The sequence below is a fragment of the Mustela nivalis genome, assembly GCF_964662115.1.
Source record: "Mustela nivalis genome assembly, chromosome: 5".
NCBI lineage: Eukaryota > Metazoa > Chordata > Mammalia > Carnivora > Mustelidae > Mustela > Mustela nivalis.
Window position 1 is genome coordinate 102,017,893 of NC_139024.1, and position 20,262 is coordinate 102,038,154.

Below are 20,262 nucleotides of genomic sequence, written 5' to 3' on the forward strand. Positions count from 1 at the left end.
CTCACCTTCCCGCGCCCACCCCTCCAGGTACCTCGGAGGCCGCCGGGCTTTTCTCCTCTGGCCCGGGGGCCCCTGGCGGCCCATCCGGATGCGAGGCCCAGCAGCCAGCAAGCTCCCTGCCGCAGCCGCAGCTGCTCCCTGCCAGGCACCGTAGCCCCGAGCCAGGCGGGCGGCGCGCCTGCCCTTGTTTGGCCACGCGGCGGCGGCGGCGGTGTCGGCGCGTCCTCCCGGGCCGCCCTCCGCGGGCGTCAGAGGGAGGCGGGCGCCCCGCGCGGTGACGGCGACGCCTGCAGCCGCCGGACTCTCCACTCGCCGCCGCCGGAGAGGCCGGTGACCTCTTGGCTGCCCCGCCTAAGAGGCTCAGATGGCTCAGGCGAAGATCAACGCGAAAGCCAACGAAGGGCGCTTCTGCCGCTCCTCCTCCATGGCCGACCGCTCCAGCCGCCTGCTGGAGAGCCTGGACCAGCTGGAGCTCAGGTGAGCGGTCCGCGGGCGGAGGCCGTGCGCGGCGGGCCGGCCGGCGCGGTCCCCGGGGGGCTGCAGCCGGGGAACTTGCTTGCCGGAGACTCCCTCTCCGCCGAGGCGGTGCAGTTTTGTCTGGCTGTGGGTGGATTTTCCTCTCCCACCGAGAGAAAGCGCATTCGATTTAAACAAAAACCTGGGAGCGTATTATTGGTGGCCACATTCTCACAGCTAGACCTGAGCGCTTGGAAGCGGAGAAAAATCAGAGAAGGCAAAAGTTACCGTGACGTTATTTGAGGTTAGAGACTGTGACACTCCGGGACTGCAGAACTTCTAGAATTTTCTGAGTGCCAGAATGTGGTCTTCCCAGAGGTGGTTTTTTTTTTTTTTTTTTTCCCCTCTCTCTCTCTCTGTCTTCCTAGTAGGCATTTTTAAGAGCGCCAGCAATTTAGTGGTCCTCGAGGTGAGTGGTAAGTTTCCTCAAAACAGCAGAGCAAAAAATAAATCCAGGATTCCTCCGAGAGCAAGGATTAGGGACGAGTAGGACAGATGGAGGGACTGCGGCGTGAACGGTGGCTGGGTGCTTGGTGGAATAAGACCCTGCAGCTTCCATTTTCCCCTAAAACCCGGCGTGCTGTATTAACCCATTCCGTTAGTTTCTCAGTATTGACTGTGCATCTCCTCCCATAGAAGACACCTTCTTGAAAGTGCTAGTCACTGGCCTGAAAGCGTAAGTAAGATAGGCAGGTTTCCCCCCCCACTCTTTCCTGGATAAGATTTTATTAAATAATATATAGTGTTACGATTCTATGCAGTTTTTAAACAGTGTGTAGTAAATTTTAGAAATACTTGTTTCCCTTAACAGCATATGAAAACTTTTATGTACTCCCTGTAAATGTATCACCCAAGTTACTGTGTAGATTGTGCGCAGATGTCCTTAAATGAAAATCTTACTAAGGCACCACAACCCCTGAAACTACAGCGGGTTTCCCCCACCCCCCAACAGTTTTCACCAGGTTCTGGGTGAGCAAAGAAATATGTAAGCCAAAAATTTTAAGAAAGAGTGCATGTGTGTCTTTATCTCCCTCAATTTATATACCAAAACAGTTATTTGCCAGGAAAGTGCCTAAAGAACCACAGCCACAGCGTATCTCAGCAGTTGAGGCATTTATTATTATTATTACCCTGAGAAAAGGGTCAGAAGATGAGAAATTCGCCAGGCACCCTGATTTCATGGATGATAGAGAAACCTGAGCCAAAACCACATTCTAGGGTTCTGCTCAGAATGAGACAGATGGAACAAGAGAAAAGTAATTCTTCCCCATGGTTGAGCTTGATGCATTAATCCCCAGAGAAAGTGCAACAAGACTGAAGATCAGTAGTGTCCCTCTGACGAATAATATTTCTTTTTATGTAGCAGCATTCCAAGTAAGTCACACATCTCCCCAGATATTTTGAACTTTGAGGGTGTGTTCTCAACCATTTCGGGGCTCTCTCCCCGCTAGTCAGGAAAGATTTTTTTCTGAAAGCAATGAGGAGGACAGTGCCCCTCCCTTCTTCAAGCTGAGTCATTCTCAAACTTGAATTAACACCTCACATGTAGTAGGTACAAAGACAGTCAGGTACTAATCTTTAAAAAAAGAAACCCTCTGGTTTTGAGTATTCGTATATTCTAATGTTTGATTAACGTGAAGTGAATTGATTACTGTATATGAGTGATTAAATTATAAGTTGCTTAATTAACCCTTGAGCTGAGGAGGAAAGACTGATTAAAGTGTGCTAATTACTGATTTTAAGGACTTCTCTTGTAATTTTAGACTTCTGTAAGCTTTGTTCCTTCCTTTGAAAAAAAAAGTGATACACCATCAAAAGTGTTTTAGAACGTAGTAAAAATAAAGAAAAATGCTAATGATGATCCGTTAAAGTTCCCTTGAAACTACATGGATGGGCAGCGTCACAGAGCACCACGTTGTTAAAAACTAGCATCATGCCTAGAAGATTTATTTGTAAAAGAAACATCTACGTAATTTTGCTCTAATAGTTTAATTTCATATTAAGGATGACCACTAAAGCAGTGATTTAGGTAGAATAAAACACTGTAGTTTAATACTTAAAAGCTTACATGTAGTTCCCCAACCATATTAATTTTGTCAACTGGGGTAGAACTCCTTCCATATGAAATTGAAGACAGAATTATGTTAAGTGCTTTATGACCTAGAGTATGAACTACTGGTGTATGTGATTTTTTTTTTAATATTTTATTTATTTGACAGAGAGATCACAAGCAGGCAGAGAGACAGGCAGAGAGAGAGAGAGAGAGGGAAGCAGGCTCCCTGCCAAGCAGAGAGCCCAATGTGGGGCTCGATCCCAGAATCCTGGGATCATGACCTGAGCCGAAGGCAGATGCTTTAATCCACTGAGCCACCCAGGCGCCCCTGGTGTACGTGATTTTTTTTTTTTTTTTTTTTTTTAAAGATTTTATTTATTTATTTGACAGAGAGAGATCACAAGTAGGCAGAGAGGCAGGCAGAGAGAGAGGAGGAAGCAGGCTCCCTGCTGAGCAGAGAGCCCGATGCGGGACTCGATCCCAGGACCCTGAGATCATGACCTGAGCTGAAGGCAGCGGCTTAACCCACTGAGCCACCCAGGTGCCCCTGTACGTGATTTTTAAATGCTTTAAAATGTTTGGCAGCATTCTACATGTCATTGAAGGAATTCCGTTTGTTTCTAATACTTTTCTCTTTCTTGACTCCACCTCATCTGCTTTCTTGTTTCCTCCTAAAAAGGTGATTCCTTTCTCTCCCAGTTTTGTTTGTTTTTTTAAGATTTTATTTTTATTTGAGAGAGGGAGAAAGTGGAGTGGGGGAGGGTGGGAGTAGGAGGAGCAGAGGGGGAGTCAGAGGGAAGGGAAAGATCCTCAAGCCCACTCAGCACTGAACCCCATATGGGGCTCAATCTCCCAACATTAAGACCATCACCTGAACCAAAACCAAGAGTCAGACCCTTAACTGACTGAGCCATCCAGGCACCCCTCTCTCCCAGTTTTTTGACCAATTCTAAATGATATCCGATTTTTGCATTCATCAGTGGCTCAAGACACTTGCTTATTACTATTAGTTTTTTAACCATTACCATAATTTATAAATAATACATGCTAACATTGATTGATTAAATGAGCAATGATTCTTCACCATGCCCCATTCCTTTGTGGAAGTTACTATCACCTCCATTCTCCAAATGGGAAATTGAGGCATAGAAAGTTAAATGACTTGTCTAAGATCCCCCAGCCTAGAACCCAGGAAGACTGGCTGCACTGCTTAATATATTACACCTGTATTCTCTTAAAGTTAGATGTGTCTTATTGTTACCAAGGTTTGCCTCTTGATGGGTATCAAGCCAAAAGACACGGCCAAACCAAAGAATAGGAAAAGGAAGGGTTTTACTTGCAACAAGTAAAGGAGAACATGGGGAATCATTCCCAAAGAAGCATCTCCCAGAATGACAAAAATGGGGAAGTTTTAACTGAGGGTGCATACATATTCATGAAGATGCTTACACTGTGGGGAATACAGCATGGAACTGGGGTGACTAAGTCCAAGCCAGAGTCATGAGGGCCGGGAAGGGTCAGCATCATCAGTTCTCTGGCTCCAGTTGGTCTGGTATCTGAGTGCTCAAAGTGGTTTAAAACCTACAGTGTATCAAGTAGTCTATCTTCACTTCTGGATATGATGAAGCTGTCTTCTGGCCTTGTGGTGACTGTTCTCATTCTTTCACAAAATGGCTGGGGGCCTAAAATGACTCTTCTCATGGCAAGAAAGCTATTTGTATCTTTCTTTACCCAGGGATACCTAACTCTTCTTGCTTATAGTATTTCAAAATGTAGGAATCATATATGGATGAATTATGATTTTACTGGAAGATGTGAAAATTCCATTTATTTACTTATTTACTTTATTTTTTTAAAGGTTTTATTTTTGAGTAATCTCTACAGCCAACATGGGGCTTAAACTTACAACCCAAGAGTCACATGCTCCCACCATCTGAGCCAGCCAGGTGCCCCCAAAATTCCATATAAATTGGTTCTCAAGTTAAGTCAATATCAAACACCTACTGAGTGCCAAGTACTGAGTGGCTCCTAGAAGGCTCTGGATGGTAACAAAGATGTTTGGGAGATAGGTTGTGAAAGATGGCTGAGGGGAAGTCGATAGGATTGGGAGATTGATTGTTCACCAATTTCCCCAAACTGGTCATATTGTAGCTCCTTCCCCCTGCTATCAGCCATCTGCTGTGACTTCCTCAGCAGCCAGGGAATGAAAGGTTGGGGCCAGGAGTGACATGGATCATTTGGCCAAAAGTTTCCTGTTGCTTAAAGTTTCTTAGGGTGTGCCAGTATCTCAGGAGTCACAAAACAAGTAGCATCATAGTTAATATTGAGCAACAGCCTATAATTTAAAAGACCATTTCTCATATACATTGTCATTTGAACCTTACAAAATCCTTTGAGGTAGAGGAGGGCACATGTATGTTATCTCTTCAGAAATGAAGGAACTGAGGTCCAGAGGGATTGCGTGGCCTGCCTAAGGCCACAGTAGTGATGAGTAGCTCCTAACACCAGTCCCATTAAACACCAGCTCCATTTTTATATTAAAGGGTCTCAGTGGTGAATGTATTTTAATATTTTGCTGGTGATTAGGAAAACTTATTCAAAAATCTTATATTGCCTAGAATATAAGTTGTTGTTGTAACATTCTTTAGATACAAGAGTATTTTTTTTAAAGATTTATTTATTTATGAAAGAGAAAGCACAGAGGGAGGGGCAGAGGGGGAGAGAGAGAGAGAAAGAATCCTGAAGAAGACTAGAAGACTCCCCTCTGAGTGCAGAGCCTGATATAGGTCTCAATCCCAGGACTCTGAGATCATGACCTGAGCTAAAATCTAGAGTCAGGCAGTCAATGAGTTGAGCCACCCAGGAATCCCACAAGAGTATTTTTTTTTTTACTTTAATTCTTTATTTTAATTCCAATATAGTTAACATCTGGTGTTATATTAGTTTTAGGTGTACAATATAGTGATTCAGCAATTATCTACATTACTCATTGCTCATCAGGATAAGTGTGTTCTTGGGGTATCTGGCTGACTCAGAGCATGTGACTCATGATGTGGGGATTGTAAGTTCTAGCCCCATATTCGGTGTAGCGATCACTTAAAAATAAAATAAAAAAAAAAAAAAGTAAGTGTATTCTTAATCCCCTTCACCTATTTCACCCATCCCCCTACATTCCTCCCCTCTAGTAACTGCCCATTTATTCTCTATAATTAAGTCTGGTTTTTTGGTTTGTCTCTTCTTTCCCCATTTTTGTCAATTTGTTTTGTTTCTTTAAAATGCCATATATGAGTGAAACCATATGTAATTTATCTTTCTCTGACTGACTAACGTTGCTTAGCCTTATACTCTCAAGTTCCATCCATGTTGTTGCAAATGGTGAAATTTCATTCTTTTTTATGGCTGAATAATATTCTGTGTATCAATGGACACTTGGGCTGCTTCCATAATAATTCTGCAATAATCATAAAGGTACATATATCCTTTCTAATTTGTGTTTTTATATACTTTGGGTATTATAGGGTAGTTCAGTTTTTAATATTTTAAAGATTTTATTTTTAAGTAATCTCTACACCCAGCATGGGGCTTAAACCCACAAACCCAAGATCAAGTGTTACACACTCTACCAACTGAACCATCCAGGTGCCCCCATTTTTAATTTTTTGAGGAAGCTCCATACTGTTTTCCATAGTGGCTACACCAGTTTGCATTTCCACCAAAGAGCATTGAGGGTTCTTTTTTTTTTCCTCATCCTCGCCAACTCTTGTTTCTTGGGTATAAAAATATTAAATATGAGGTGGGACTATGATTTTTAGAATTTGTTTTAGAAGTTATGTTTTCGGGGGGCGCCTGGTGGCTCATTGGGTTAAAGCCTCTGCCTTTGGTTCAGGTCATGATCCCAGGGCTCTGGGATCGAGCCCCGCATCGAGCTCTCTGCTCAGCAGGGAGCCTGCTTCCTCCTTTCTCTCTGCCTGCTTCTCTGCCTGCTTGTGATCTCTGTCAAATAAATAAATAAAATCTTAAAAAAAAGAAAAAAGAAGTTATGTTTCTGGGGGCCCCTGAAAACAGTTGGTTAAGCATCTGACTCTTGATTTCAGCTTAGGTGTTCATCTTAGGGTCATGAGTTCAAGTTCCACACTGGGTGTGGAGCCTACTTTAAAAAAAGAAAGAATTTTTTTTTTCCAAATAAATTCATGATAGGAGCATTTGCCTGTTCCGTTCCTTTTTATGAAAGTACAAATTCTTATTATTTATAAGCCTGAGTTTGTAATGGTAAGTGTGTCATAAATACCACAAAGCTGTTTGCCAGCACCAATTGTAGACACACCACACGTGTCAACTCATAAATATAATTGTTTTAGTCAGTGCTGTTAGTCATTGTGTTAAACTCTTTTTTTAAAAAATATTTTATTTATTTATTTGACAGAGAGAGAAAGAGATCACAAGTAGGCAGAGAGGAGAGAGGGCAGAGAGGGAGGTACCCCCTGCAGGGCTTGATCCCAGGACTCTGAGATCATGACCTGACCGAAGACAGAGGCTTACCCCACTGAGCCACCCAGGCACCACATTGTGTTGAACTCTTAACCTGCTTTCCTTCAATCACAAACCACCCTTTCTTTTTTTTTTTTTTTTTTAATGGTTTTATTTATTTAATTGACAAGAGAGAGATCACAAGTAGGCAGAGAGGCAGGCAGAGAGAGAGAGGAGGAAGCAGGTTCCCTGCTGAGCAGAGAGCCCGATGCGGGACTCCATCCCAGGACCCCGAGATCATGACCCGAGCTGAAGGCAGAGGCTTTAACCCAATGAGCCACCCAGGTGCCCCATAAACCACCCTTTCATTTTCCCTTTTTCCTAAGTGGAGAAATTGAGGCAATGAGAACTTAACTGCTCAAGGTTACACAGCCTGTGAGTGGCAAAGTTAGTTTGAACAGCATGATGGAAAAGTCATCACAGCTTCACTGCCTGCTGTTAGCTGATTGATCCACAGTACCTCAGTCTGGTGAAGTTGCTCTCAGACCTCTACTTCTCTCAACAATGTGTCCTTTTTTTTTTTTTTTTAATTTTATTTATTTATTTGACAGAGATCACAACTAGGCAAAGAGGCAGGCAGAAAGAGAGGAGGGAGCAGGCTCCCTCTGAGCAAAGAGCTTGATGTGGGCTTCGATCCCAGGACACTGGGATCATAACCTGAGCTGAAGGCAGAGGCTTTATCCCATTGAGCCACCGAGGCACCCCAACAGTGTGTCCTTTTGATTGCTGGCTGCAGAGACTTGTGAGGTGTGGGAGACCTGAAGACTAGCTGAGAATGTGTACACTTCACTTTTGCCCTCATAAGAATTTTCTGACTAAAATTTCTTTTTGTCTAAGCTGGCTTCATTGCAGTTGCAGGCAGAGAGTTTTCCAGGAGTACAACTCAGGCCAGCCTTGTTATGAGAAGAAGTACTTAACCAATTTTGGAAATGTAGCTCTTCTAGGATCAGTTAGTAAAAACATAACCACCCTTCTCCGCCAAGAGAATTGTTGTCAAATGAGGTGTTAAAAAACATGAAGGCTAGGTGAGGTTGTCCAACCTTGTCTAACCAGAGTTCCAGAAGAAAGTAATAGAATGGAGGACAGGAAATATTCGAAGATACTATGGTTAACAATTTTCCAGAACTAAATGGAAAGGTTGTAGACAGATTTATATGTGAGATGAATTTAAAGATCTCAGTGGCTGAGAAACAGTACAGATATTACTTAAATAAACTAAGTAGAGATCTAGGTTCAGCGAGAGGTAACAGCAAATGTCAATGGTGCCAAAAAAACAAACCTTTGAAATCTTTACATTCTGAAGAATGGCATTTTATCTTTGCTATGAGATGAAAAAGGTATACATAAAAATGTATATGAGAAGTTCCATAAAAGATGAAATCTGTTTTTCACAGGGAAAATGCCCTGGCAATTTCTAGTATTGGAGGAAAACAAAAACAAAACAAACAAACAAAAAAAACCCACAAGACTCAAAATTTCCATCTAAAGAGTTCTGTATTTGGCCTCATTTAATGGCAAAATGTCTTCCTTCTATGATAGACTTATTTTTTTCCCTAGAGTGTCCCCTTTTAAACCATTTTCTTGTTAACAACTCCCTGAGCTTAATGGTATAACATGTTGTAAATGAAGCCTTCCTTTTTTGAATAATATTAGATTCTCTATCATTGTACATTCGAGTACAAACTCTAATGAGTCTTGAAAAATTCATCTCTTCTTTCAGCATCCTCTCATTTACCAATCACATGATTCATCTTTGTCATTTAAACACTAGAGTCCTGGTTTGTGTTTTTAGCATAAATATTTCATATTAGTGCCAACTCAGTCTCTCTCTGAGTTGTACTGGGCCCTAGTTTATCTGTCTGAGAGTTTGTGAATGTAAACTGTATAAGCACATAATGGATGGTGCTGGAAGTGGGCCTGCTGCTGAATTTTTGCTATTTTACAGAAGACTGTTCTGGGTGGCTCAGTCATTAGGCGTCTGCCTTCAGCTCGGGTCTTGGTTCCAGGGTCCTAGGATAGAGCCCCACGTCAGGCTCCCTGTTCACCTGGGAGTCTGCTTCTCCCTCAACCCCACTCCCCCCTGCTTATGTTCTCTCTCTCTCGGTCACTGTGTCTCTTTCTGTCAAATGAATAGATAAAATCTTAAAAAAAAAAAAAAAGATTTTTTATTGTGTTTTCCAGCCACATTTGTCATGCAAGAATCTTACCAGCTCTTTGCTTTTACTAGCTCTTATAGACACAGAGTTCAACATATATTTAGTATCTTGATAAACAGAGAGACCCTATGACTTTGTGGACTCTCAGTACTATTTTGGGGTATAACAGGTGGATGGCTATTGGGGAAAAGGCAAATGTGTGGTTGGAATGGATAGGGTTGCCTTAAATGGAATGGACATGTGCTCAAACATTAGTAAAGTTGCTCCTTCCGTGCCCACTTAGAGCAGCAGTCAGGATTAGATCTTCCATGATCTCATGTTTCTTTTTTTTTTTTTTTTTTAAGATTTTATTTATTTATTTGTGAGAGACAGAGGGATAGAGAGCGAGCGAGCACAGGCCAACAAAGAGGCAGGCAGAGGCAGAGGGAGAAGCAGGCTCCCTGCCGAGCAAGGAGTCCGATGTGGGACTCGATCCCAGGACCCTGGGATCATAACCTGAGCCGAAGGCAGCTGCTTAACCAACTGAGCCACCCAGGCATCCCTGATCTCGTGTTTCTACGGCCGTCTCAACACTGAGAATAAGTCTGTCACTGTACATTTTGCAAAAGTTGGCAACTTATATACGGGTAATGTATAACAAGAAGTGCCCTGAAAACAAAGCACCTGGAAATATACAGGATTTTCTTTTCTCTTCCTCTCCTGATTCCACAGACTTTTCTTTAGTGACTGGGCATGATCATGTGAATGTGTAGTAAGTGCATGTGTGTTTACACTTCGGGGAATTAGGGAAAGTTGTGCTTCTGTAGTTTGATATGGGCTTTATACCAAAAACCTACAGAGATGTTTCCTTTAAATTCAGGAAAAGAAAAAGATCTTCTGTTTAATAAAGTAAAGCGGACTTTAGTCAATAATACAAAGAAAGAGATTAAAGCTCTAATTTTGGGTGGCGCAGTAGGTTAAGCGTCTGCCTTCAGCTTGGGTGATGATCCCAGGGTCTGAGATGGAGTTTCACATTGGGCTCCTTACTCAGCGGGGAGTAAGACATAAATACGAGAGGGTAAAGCAATAAAGTTAATAGGAAGAAGGGTAGGAAAACACCTATGAGCTAGGATGGGAAAAACCTGAAGTAAAACTTCGAAAGCATAAACTGTAAGGCAAAATAAAACCAAGTAAAGATTAATCTGATCACTTCAAAGTAAGGATTATCTATTCAGTGAAGGATATCCTGAACAAAATTCATATTTGATAGGATGGAAGAAGATGATTATAATGTCTATAACTAACATGGGATTAATTCCTTGAGTACACAAGCCAACAAGAGGACAATAACCCCTGTTTGGAGAAGGGGAAAACAAAACAGGCAAAGGCTATGAACAGGTTAACAAAAATACGAAGAGACGTCCAAAATTATTAGTGTCGAGAGACAATGCAAATTAAGTATGAACATATCACTGTGTACTTTAGTAGACTGGCAACAAATAGGAAGTTGGAAAATGCTGAGTGTTGGTAGGGCTGTGAGGACACAGGGATTCCTGTGCTTTGCTGCTGGGAATATTGCGAAGGAGCACAGGATAGCAGCCCCCCCGCCGCCGAATGTGCCCTTTGCCGTGTAGGTTATTTAGAGCTGAAGGCACTTGAGAGCCTGCAGACTCACAAGAAATTTCTGCCCCGCCCTGAACCACACAGAAGAATCTAAGTTAGGGGTCTTTCCCAGAATAAAGGTTATAAGCAGAGATAAATTTTATCTGAGTGGCTCATCTGTGTGGCGGGGCAAACATCTAATTACCAAACATCTGCTCTTATCACCCTGTGAAATGTAACCCTAACCATACCCTAATGTAACCCTAACCGTAACCCTCACCTGTACCCCCTTCTCCTTCATTTAAAATAACATATACCTCATTTTGCCTGTCTTTGGAATTTCCATGTCTATGTGAATTCCCTGTATGTACACTATTAAATTTTGTTTTCTCCTGTTAATTTGTCTCATATCAATTTGATTCTTAGTCCAGCTAAGGGGACTTGAAGGAGGAGGGTAAGAATGCTTGCTTGCTTCCTGACAATGGTCTAGTCTAGCCATTCTGGAAAGCCGTGGTAGCACTGAGTTATTGAGGGTGCACTTACGTTGTGTCTTAGCACTTCTGCCCTGGGGTCTATTGCAAGGAGATTCTTTTTGAAGTCCATGTATTTGCTGAAGCATTTTGTTTTGTTTTGTTTTGTTTTGTTTTTTGTGGTGATGAAAAATGAGGAGACAAAGTGAGTGTTTCCACTAGGAGAGCAGAGGTAAAATCAGGTGGATGTACATGGAAGGCTATGCAGTAATCAGAAGTGACTGATTAGATCTTTAGGTAGGAAGCTGGATGGTTCCTAACAAAATAATGTTGAGTGAAGAAAGAAACAATGAGATATAAATTGAAAATAGATGAAAACGCAAATATATATATTGTTAAGAACAAATACAAAATAGAGAAACACTGAATAGAATGATTGCCATACGAGTGGGGAGGAAGGTGGGAGTGGGGTCGGGGGATTTAAAAACAACAGAGGGGCGCCTCGGTGGCTCAGTGGGTTAAAGCCTCTGCCTTCAGCTCAGGTCATGATCTCAAGGTCCTGGGATCGAGCCCCACATCGGGCTCTCTGCTCTGCGGGGAGCCTACTCCTCCCCCCCTGCCTGCCTTTCTGCCTGTCAAATAAATAAATAAATAAATATCTTTTAAAAATAAAACAACAGAATTTTTTTTTTTTTTTAAATTTTAAAGAGGGATAAAGAATTTTGGGGAAGTATTCCTAGTGATCTTTAAACTGTTGGAGCAAATGAGATGAGGAAAAGTAAACTTCCATGTGGTAACTTTTGTTTTCCCAATTCGTATAGGGTGGAAGCTTTGAGAGAAGCAGCAACTGCTGTTGAGCAAGAGAAAGAAATTCTCCTGGAAATGATCCACAGCATCCAAAATAGCCAGGACATGAGGCAGATCAGCGACGGTGAGAGCATTTCCACAGAGGGGAGCTCATCTTTTCCATTCCTTTATGGGGTTTAGGTCCATTTTCGTTTAACTTGAGGAATTTGTACAGTTGGCTTCAGAATCTCCCATGAGCGTGGACAGCAGCTGCAGCTGTCGGCTTATTACAGGAGCCACTTACCCAGAGGGCACCTTCTGGCCTGCCCCCTCCCTCAAGGGCATGGTTGGAGATAGTCAAAAAGGCCTCCAAGACGGGGCGCCTGGGTGGCTCAGTGGTTTGGGCTGCTGCCTTTGGCTCGGGTCATGATCTCGGGGTCCTGGGATCGAGCCCCGCGTCGGGCTCCCTGCTCCGCAGGAAGCCTGCTTCCCTCTCTCTCTCTCTCTGCCTGCCTCTCTGCCTACTTGTGATCTCCGTCTTTCAAATAAATAAATAAAATCTTTAAAAAAAAAAAAAAAAAAAAAAAAGGCCTCCAAGCTCTGGGAGAGGTGGTCCCAAGCAGTAAAAGGCGATGCCTTTGACGTCAGGTTCACATTCCTAACTTCAGTTCCTCAGAAGTTACTGGACGGTAGAAGCTGTAAAAGCAGAGAAGACAAAAAGAGAGGGCTTGGGGTGTAATTTAAGGAGAGGAAGGAGAGAGAATGCAGAGGAAAGAATTATGGGCCCAGTAAAACCCCATTAATATAAAAACATGCTATCATTTCTATATTAAAAGCATGACTGCCTGTGGAGGAACAGGGCACTTGTGGTTTCCTCTCACTGGCAGTGTTCTTCCAACCTGGTTGCTCTGGTGCCTCCCAAGACAAGCTGAGGGGCCAGCGGCTGGTGCCATGAGTGTGCCGTTCGTCTAACTCCAGGCCCTGAACTCTTAGACATACACAGCAGGGTCAAGATCTAGCCAGTCTGTTCACCGTCCTGGCCAAAGAGTGATGAATTAGGAAGAGAGTTACAGAACCAGGACAAAGAGGAGGTTTCATATAAATAATGAAACGTGGATCCCTTTTCCCACATTGCCTCTCTGTGCTGGCCAAGACTTAAACCACTGGCCTGCTTAAATTTCCCTGGCAAGGATGAAGTCAGTGCCTAATTCTGAGGCCAGCTGTTTCTCCACTATCATGGCTAAGTTTGCTCAGCCAAAATTGTGGCATTGTATTTGATTCACATGCAAAATATGCCACCCCAAAGTATGGTTCTTTGGCATAAGAATTATTTCAAGCTGATTATTTTTGAGAAGCTGCAGATGCAGGAGAAGCTCTGGAAACAGAGTAGAAGTTATTCTTTTATAAGGGAAGTTCAAATGTATAAAGGATATTTCCATTTGTAAATGTGCCTCCCTCTGTGTACCAGGAAGAGAAGGATGACTGTAAATCCAAGAAACTCTTATCTCTGCAGAGGGCACCTCCTGAATCTGCAAAACAACCTTAACCCTGGTTTATCCTGCTTTTCCCAGTAACCTCACTCAGGAGGGGAGGGCCTTCCTCAACGTCTTAGTCCTTAGATGAACATGGTTTTTAGAAAGGTAGTGGCTTGGGCCATCTGTCTCAGGGAGGTGGGCCATCTCAGGGTCCTTGAAAATCTCCCATGTATATGTGAAATACACACATCCATAAGCTTCTGGTTTTCTTCTTGTTAATCTTTTTATTACAGGGTTTCTCAACCAAGAACTCAGAAAGGTACAGGGGAAATTATTTTTCCTCCCCTACATGCACCTTCTTACGAGACATACATCATGTCTGATGTCTTCTCTAAGCAGCACAAAACCCTGGTCAGGTGCACTATTCACTCTGTTAAGACTTAAACTCCATCCAAGTTACACATGCACACCTGCCCAAACTTTTTCAAATGTGACTACTAGAGAAGTCATCTGATTTCCCATGCATAAAGACTTAGGGAAGGGTCCCAGGTGGCTCAGTCGGTTAAGCATCCAACTCTTGATTTTGGCTCAGGTCACGATCTCAGGGTTGTGAGATCAGTCCCCATGTCAGCCTCACAGGCTGAACATGAAGCCTGCTTGAGATTCTCTCCCTCTGCCCCTCCCCTACCTGCATGAAGATGTGCATATTCCCTCCTCTCCCTCCCTCCCTCTCTCTCTCTCTAAATAAATAAATAAATAAATAAAAGAAGAAAGACCTTCAGGGAAAGGTATTCTGCAACCTCTCTCTGTAATATAATACGGTTCATCAGTTAATCTTATGTGGTATCATTTTGACTTTTACCTTTAAAAATTTCATAGCCAAGGCACTTACAGAAAATAGCTTTAGCCACAAATAAGTGCCTTTAGTGTTCTCAACATTGGTAAGTTTATGTCTTATACTGATGGCTGTTTCAAACTTTCTACGTTTAGGAGAAAGAGAAGAATTAAATCTGACGGCCAACCGTTTGATGGGACGAACCCTCACCGTTGAAGTTTCAGTAGAAACAATTAGGAACCCCCAGCAGCAAGAATCCCTAAAGCATGCCACCAGGATCATTGATGAGGTGGTCAGTAAGTTTCTGGATGATCTGGGAAATGCCAAGAGTCACTTGATGTCACTATACAGTGCGTGTTCATCCGAGGTGCCACCTGGGCCTGTTGACCAGAAGTTTCAGTCCATAGTAATCGGCTGTGCTCTTGAAGATCAGAAGAAAATTAAGAGAAGATTAGAGACTCTGCTTAGAAATATTGAAAACTCTGACAAGGCCATCAAGCTGTTAGAGCATTCCAAAGGAGCTGGTTCCAAAACTCTGCAACAAAATGCAGAAGGCAAATTTAATTAGTTTTGAAACAGAGGAGCACTCACAAATAATGACATGAAAATGATTAAACATTAGTTCTTTGTGTTAGTTGTAACATTTGATACTGATTGTTGTTTCACATGAGGAAAATACTCCAGTGTCATCAGTTTTGTGAAAAACACAATTAAAACTAGAAATATTTTAATTATCTTTCTAGAAGTTTTTAGATTGAATTCTTGTCTTATATTAGGCTCTAGCACCTAATATATATAATATATATTTTTTACTGTACTGTGGATGAATATTTACTATATAGGAGAGAGTAACTGCTCAGCCAGGGCCAAAAGCATTCTTGTTCTTTGCTTTGTCTGGCAAGGAGACACTTGGGCACATGGGGCATTTGGTTAACTAGAAATTCTTGACCTTAAGCAGCATGCAAACTTAACCACTATTAACCTCTACTATTAGCTAAGTAGTGTGTTCAGAAGGACGAAAGGAATCACAAAATAAGAGTCTTTCCCAACATCAACCTTTTCATAAAGTACTTTTTTTGGATATCGTTATCAAATTATTTTGAATTTCAGATTTATGCATCTGATAATATGAATATATTTCTTGATATATATGAAAACATGACATAAAATGTGAGAGAATTCACATCTAATGTTATCACTGTGAACAACTATATGTCCACTTCATCTTTTTCCAAATACATCATTTCTCTAAATTTTTAATCATTATGGAAATACAATGTTGTAATTTGCCTTTTTTTAAAAATGCTGCTATAAAGTCTACTTGTCAACTTTAAAACCTCTATTCTGTATAGTTGTATAATTTACTTCCCCACTCCCCTTGCTAGACATTTAGGTTGTTTCCAATTTGTTGCTTATTCCTACAACATATTTATATACAGAGACTTTTTTCCTTCTTTCTTTTGTTTTTGATTTTCTTTGTATAAATTCCCAGTAGTGGGATTTACAGGGTCAAAGGTTATATTCATTTTCATGGCCTGACATATATCCAAATTTTTTTGTATGAGTTATGTCAATTTGTACTGTCTTTAGTAATTAAAATGTAGCTGTTTCACTAGAAGCTTTCCAGAGTTGAGCATTATTTTTTCTAACATTAGATATGAAACACCTTAATTTTGTTTGCATTTTATTTCCTAGCAAGATTGACCAATGTAGGGCCCCTGGGTGGCTCAGTTGGTTAAGCGACTGCCTTTAGCTCAGGTCATGATCCCAGAGTCCTGAGATCGAGTCCCGCATCAGGCACCCAACAACATGGGGAGTCTGCTTCTCCCCCTGACCTCCCCTCTCATGCTCTCTCTCACTGTCTCTCTCTCTCTCTCAAATAAATAAAATCTTAAAAAAAAAAAATATTGAACAATGTATGGATTATTCTTTTATCTGTGATACATGAAGCAACTATAGAACACTTTCATTTGTTTGAAGTAACTAATGTTGTTGATACACAGAAACCTCAACTGCTCCTCAAATACTACTTCAAAAATGAAATATATCAAATTCAGTCTGCATGAGAATGTAGGTATTCTTTCACACTGAGGGGAAAAAAGTCAAGATCCAGATTGGCTTTATATATTTAGATCTCTCAATGCAAACAATATTGAGCTTCATTTTCTGGGCAAAATGTCAAATTAGTCTCTCTTCATAAAAAGCAATTACAATCTGAGAACATTATGGTTTTGATTACCCTAAGTCTGCCTCATCTAAATCTTTCCATTTCGTGGGAAATAGTCATTCTCATTGATAACTGTGGTAAAGCCTCTTAATTTGTCAGTTGACTCCCATTTGCTATCTTCAGGTTCACTGTCAGATAAAGGTTTTCTTTTTGTGCCATCTTTATCAGCTTCTTGAAAATTAAGAAGCAACAATTAAGTTTTCTTCAGGTTCTCAAGGACTGTCAGCATCTTTAAATCCCTTCCACCCTGAGAAATACTCCCCTCTCCCATTCACTCTGTGTCAGCCTAGGACATTTTCTTTCTTCCTTTTTTTTCTTTAGGATTTTATTTAATTATTATTACAATTATTATTTAATTATTATTACAGCAGACTCCCTGTGGAACCGGGTGCCCAACATGGGGCTCCATCCCAGGACCCTGGGATCATGACCTGAGCCCAAGGCAGCTGCTTAGACGACTGACCCACCCAGGCACCCCAGTCTAGGACATTTTCTACCACAAACTATTTGGGCTCTACCTCCTCAACGTTTGTACTTTTCACATTGTTCTTCTCCCATTTTTTGCAATGGAGTTTTATTGGAGGCCATTCATTCTCACTGACCTGAAGAGCTGTGATCTACCATCTCCAAGCTGCCTCAGTCCCTAGCCTACAGCCAAGGGGATCAAGGAGCAGGGACCTGAATGTGTTGATTCTTTTTTTTTTTCTTTAAAGATTTTATTTTATTTGACAGACAGAGATTACAAGTAGGCAGAGAGGCAGGCAGAGAGATAGAGAGAGGAGGAAGCAGGCTCCCTGCTGAGCAGAGAGCCCGATGCGGGACTCGATCCCAGGACCCTGAGATCATGACCTGAGCCGAAGGCAGCGGCTTAACCCACTGAGCCACCCAGGTGCCCCCTGAATGTGTTGGTTCTTAACATTTTTATTTATTATAAGAATGGAAGTAGGCCCCCTGGGTGGCTCAGACAGTTGAGCATACGAATCTTCTTTTCTTTTTTAAAGATTTTATTTATTTATTTATTTATTTATTTGACAGAGATCACAAGTAGGCAGAGAGGCAGGCACAGAGAGAGGAAGGGAAGCAGGCTCCCTGCCAAGCAGAGAGCCTGATGCTGGGCTCGATCCCAGGACCCTGAGATCATGACTGGAGCCAAAGGCAGAAGTTTTAACCCACTGAGCCACCCAGGCGCCCCCAAATCTTTTTTTCAGACCAGGTCATGACCTCAGAGTCATGAGATGGAGCCCCACCTTGGCTCTGAGCTCAGCACTGTCTGCTTGAGGTTCTCTCTCCCTCTCCCTCTGCCCCTTCCCTGCTCAGTTTCTTTACACCCATCCCTCAGATAAATAAATACTTAAAAAAAAAAAGGGAAATTTAATTGCTTTTTAAATGATGGAACTACCAAGAGTCACACTTTACTTTCATCTGTCTTCTTTTAGATAGATAATAGTTTGGGACTATAATGGAATTCGGAGTATATTTGTCTTTTAGTCATATGTTCCCTAACAACCCCATTCCAATTTCATACCCTATTTCTAGAACGGAGCGTACAATCTTAGGGCAGCCCTGCTGCTGTCCCTCATGAGAACTGCTTCCCAGGACAATGTCCCCATTCCCACCCTGGCTCTTCTCTTCAGCTGGCAGGACCTGCCAAGGAGTTGACAGAAGAACACTCAATGATCATCAACTAAGGACAGAATGGCAATACTGCCCAGTGTAAATCTGACAAATGTAGAATTGACCCTCCTCGTATTTTAATGTAGGAACCCTTGACATTAAAAAAAGAAAAAAAAAAGATGAAGGAAAAAAATTCTGAAAGCTTTCAGAGGGCTAGGAAGGAAGAGAGCTAACTGTAGTGAGTGACCTGGGCCTTGCCCCTGTGCTTCCTTCCTGGTATTGGGAAGAGTACTGCATCCTCTAGGGGGCACTCTTCATACTGTCTTCCACAGGAATGAATGCCGTCCTTCAGGGATATGTTAGCCATAATTAGCCCAGTGAGCTGAGCTATTCTGCAGAGGAACGGGATGAGTGCAGACTGGATCCTCTGTATTGATGCACTCCGACTCAAAATGCTCAGAATCCACCCTAAAGAGATGATCAACTAATAGAGAACTCTGCTTCAACACTTTAAAATTGCAAAGTATGAAAGAATTTAACAACCTCTGAAAGTAATAGGGTTAAGGATCCAATAAACAATTACATGTGATGATTTTCAAGTAGCAAATACCCATGCATGTGTCCCTTTCAAATGACTGATTGTGACAAATGCTCATACATTTGGAGCGCACATATGTGATAATGCTATTTTTGAAGGCTGGATTTTGTAATTATTCAAAGACAAAAACGAAAGCAAAAGCTGAGAATTTTGGAAGAGAAAAGGCAACAAGGACAGTAGTGAGCTTGAACTTGTTTCTATCTACTCAGAAGAAGCAAGCAAATGAAATGGACCTCTGTTTAGGGACACGACCACATTCTTCAGTTTTCAATCATGACCAAAGAGTAAGCAACTTGAATTGGGCCACACCAATCTTCAATTATCCAACTCAAACCACTAAGTATTGGTAGCGCCTGGCTGGCTCAGTCAATAAAGCATGCAACTCTTGATCTCAGGTTTGTGAGTTCAAGCCCCATGCTGGGTGTGAAGCTTACTTAAAAACTTAACAAATTAAAAAAAAAACAAAAAAACAACTAAACTAAATATTGTAGCAAGCATATGTCACTTGCATATAGTTGGCATTCGAATCACGATGGCATTCGCTAACAGCTGTTTGGTGAGGGCCAATTTCAGTATCTAGTCCAGCTTTAATATGCAACTAAATTGGGCACAATTTGTGCAGGAATTCGACAAAGGCTGTCAGAAAATATTGAAAAACCTGGCACTGGAAAACTGACCTAGAATTTGGATCCCGGCAGTATTATAAATACATCTCTAAATGTAATCACCAGACCTCGGGACTAAAGATGGCACAGTCCTAGGACAGAACGCACGCAGCCGCTTTAAGCTTTGCTGCAGAAATACCTGGTGAGCTCCCAACTCTAGCTCTTATCAGGCAAGGGCCCCAAGAACGCCCCTGACCTCCCTAGCTGTAAAGTCGGAATGATAATAATGCTCCTGTGAGTTAGAACTTTAAATGAGATGCAGTATGCAAGGTGCTTAGCATGGTGGCTCACACAGAAAACACTTGTTAAATAAATTTGGACAGGGGGCACCTGCCTGGCTCTGTTGGTGGAGCATCCAACTCTCGATCTCAGCGTTGTGAGTTCGAGCCTCACATTGGGTGTAAGGATTGCTTTAAAAGAATGCGGGGCGGTGGGGGGAGGCACCTGGGTGGTTGAGTCAGTTAATCATCTGCCTTCAGCTGAGGTCATGATCCGGGGGTGCTAAGATCAATTCCCGCCTTGGCCTCCCTGCTCAGCCAGGAATTTGCTTCTTCCTCTGCCTGTGCCTGCCTGCCTCTCTCTGTCAAATGAATGAAGTCTTTAAAAAGAATTTTTTTTAATTCTATAGTTATTTTGTACAAGGCAAAGTAAATTTATTATTTGGGGGTGGGACACAAAAGCTTCAAAATGGAAAAACTTTTCTTCAAGACAGACTGATAGAAGGGTCCCTGGGTGAGTCACTTAGTTAAGCATTCAACT

The 20,262-nt window shown here is 42.0% G+C and overlaps 1 protein-coding gene across 1 annotated transcript; it reads left to right on the forward strand.

Annotated features, from left to right (window-relative positions):
- Positions 1–32: 32 nt before the first annotated feature.
- Positions 33–16,017, forward strand: BAG2 (BAG cochaperone 2). The gene is made up of 3 exons (XM_082731282.1): positions 33–477; positions 12,125–12,234; positions 14,555–16,017. Exons 1-3 carry the CDS (start codon positions 365–367, stop codon positions 14,965–14,967), a joined length of 636 nt encoding a protein of 211 aa, XP_082587408.1. The 5' UTR covers positions 33–364; the 3' UTR covers positions 14,968–16,017.
- Positions 16,018–20,262: the final 4,245 nt, after the last annotated feature.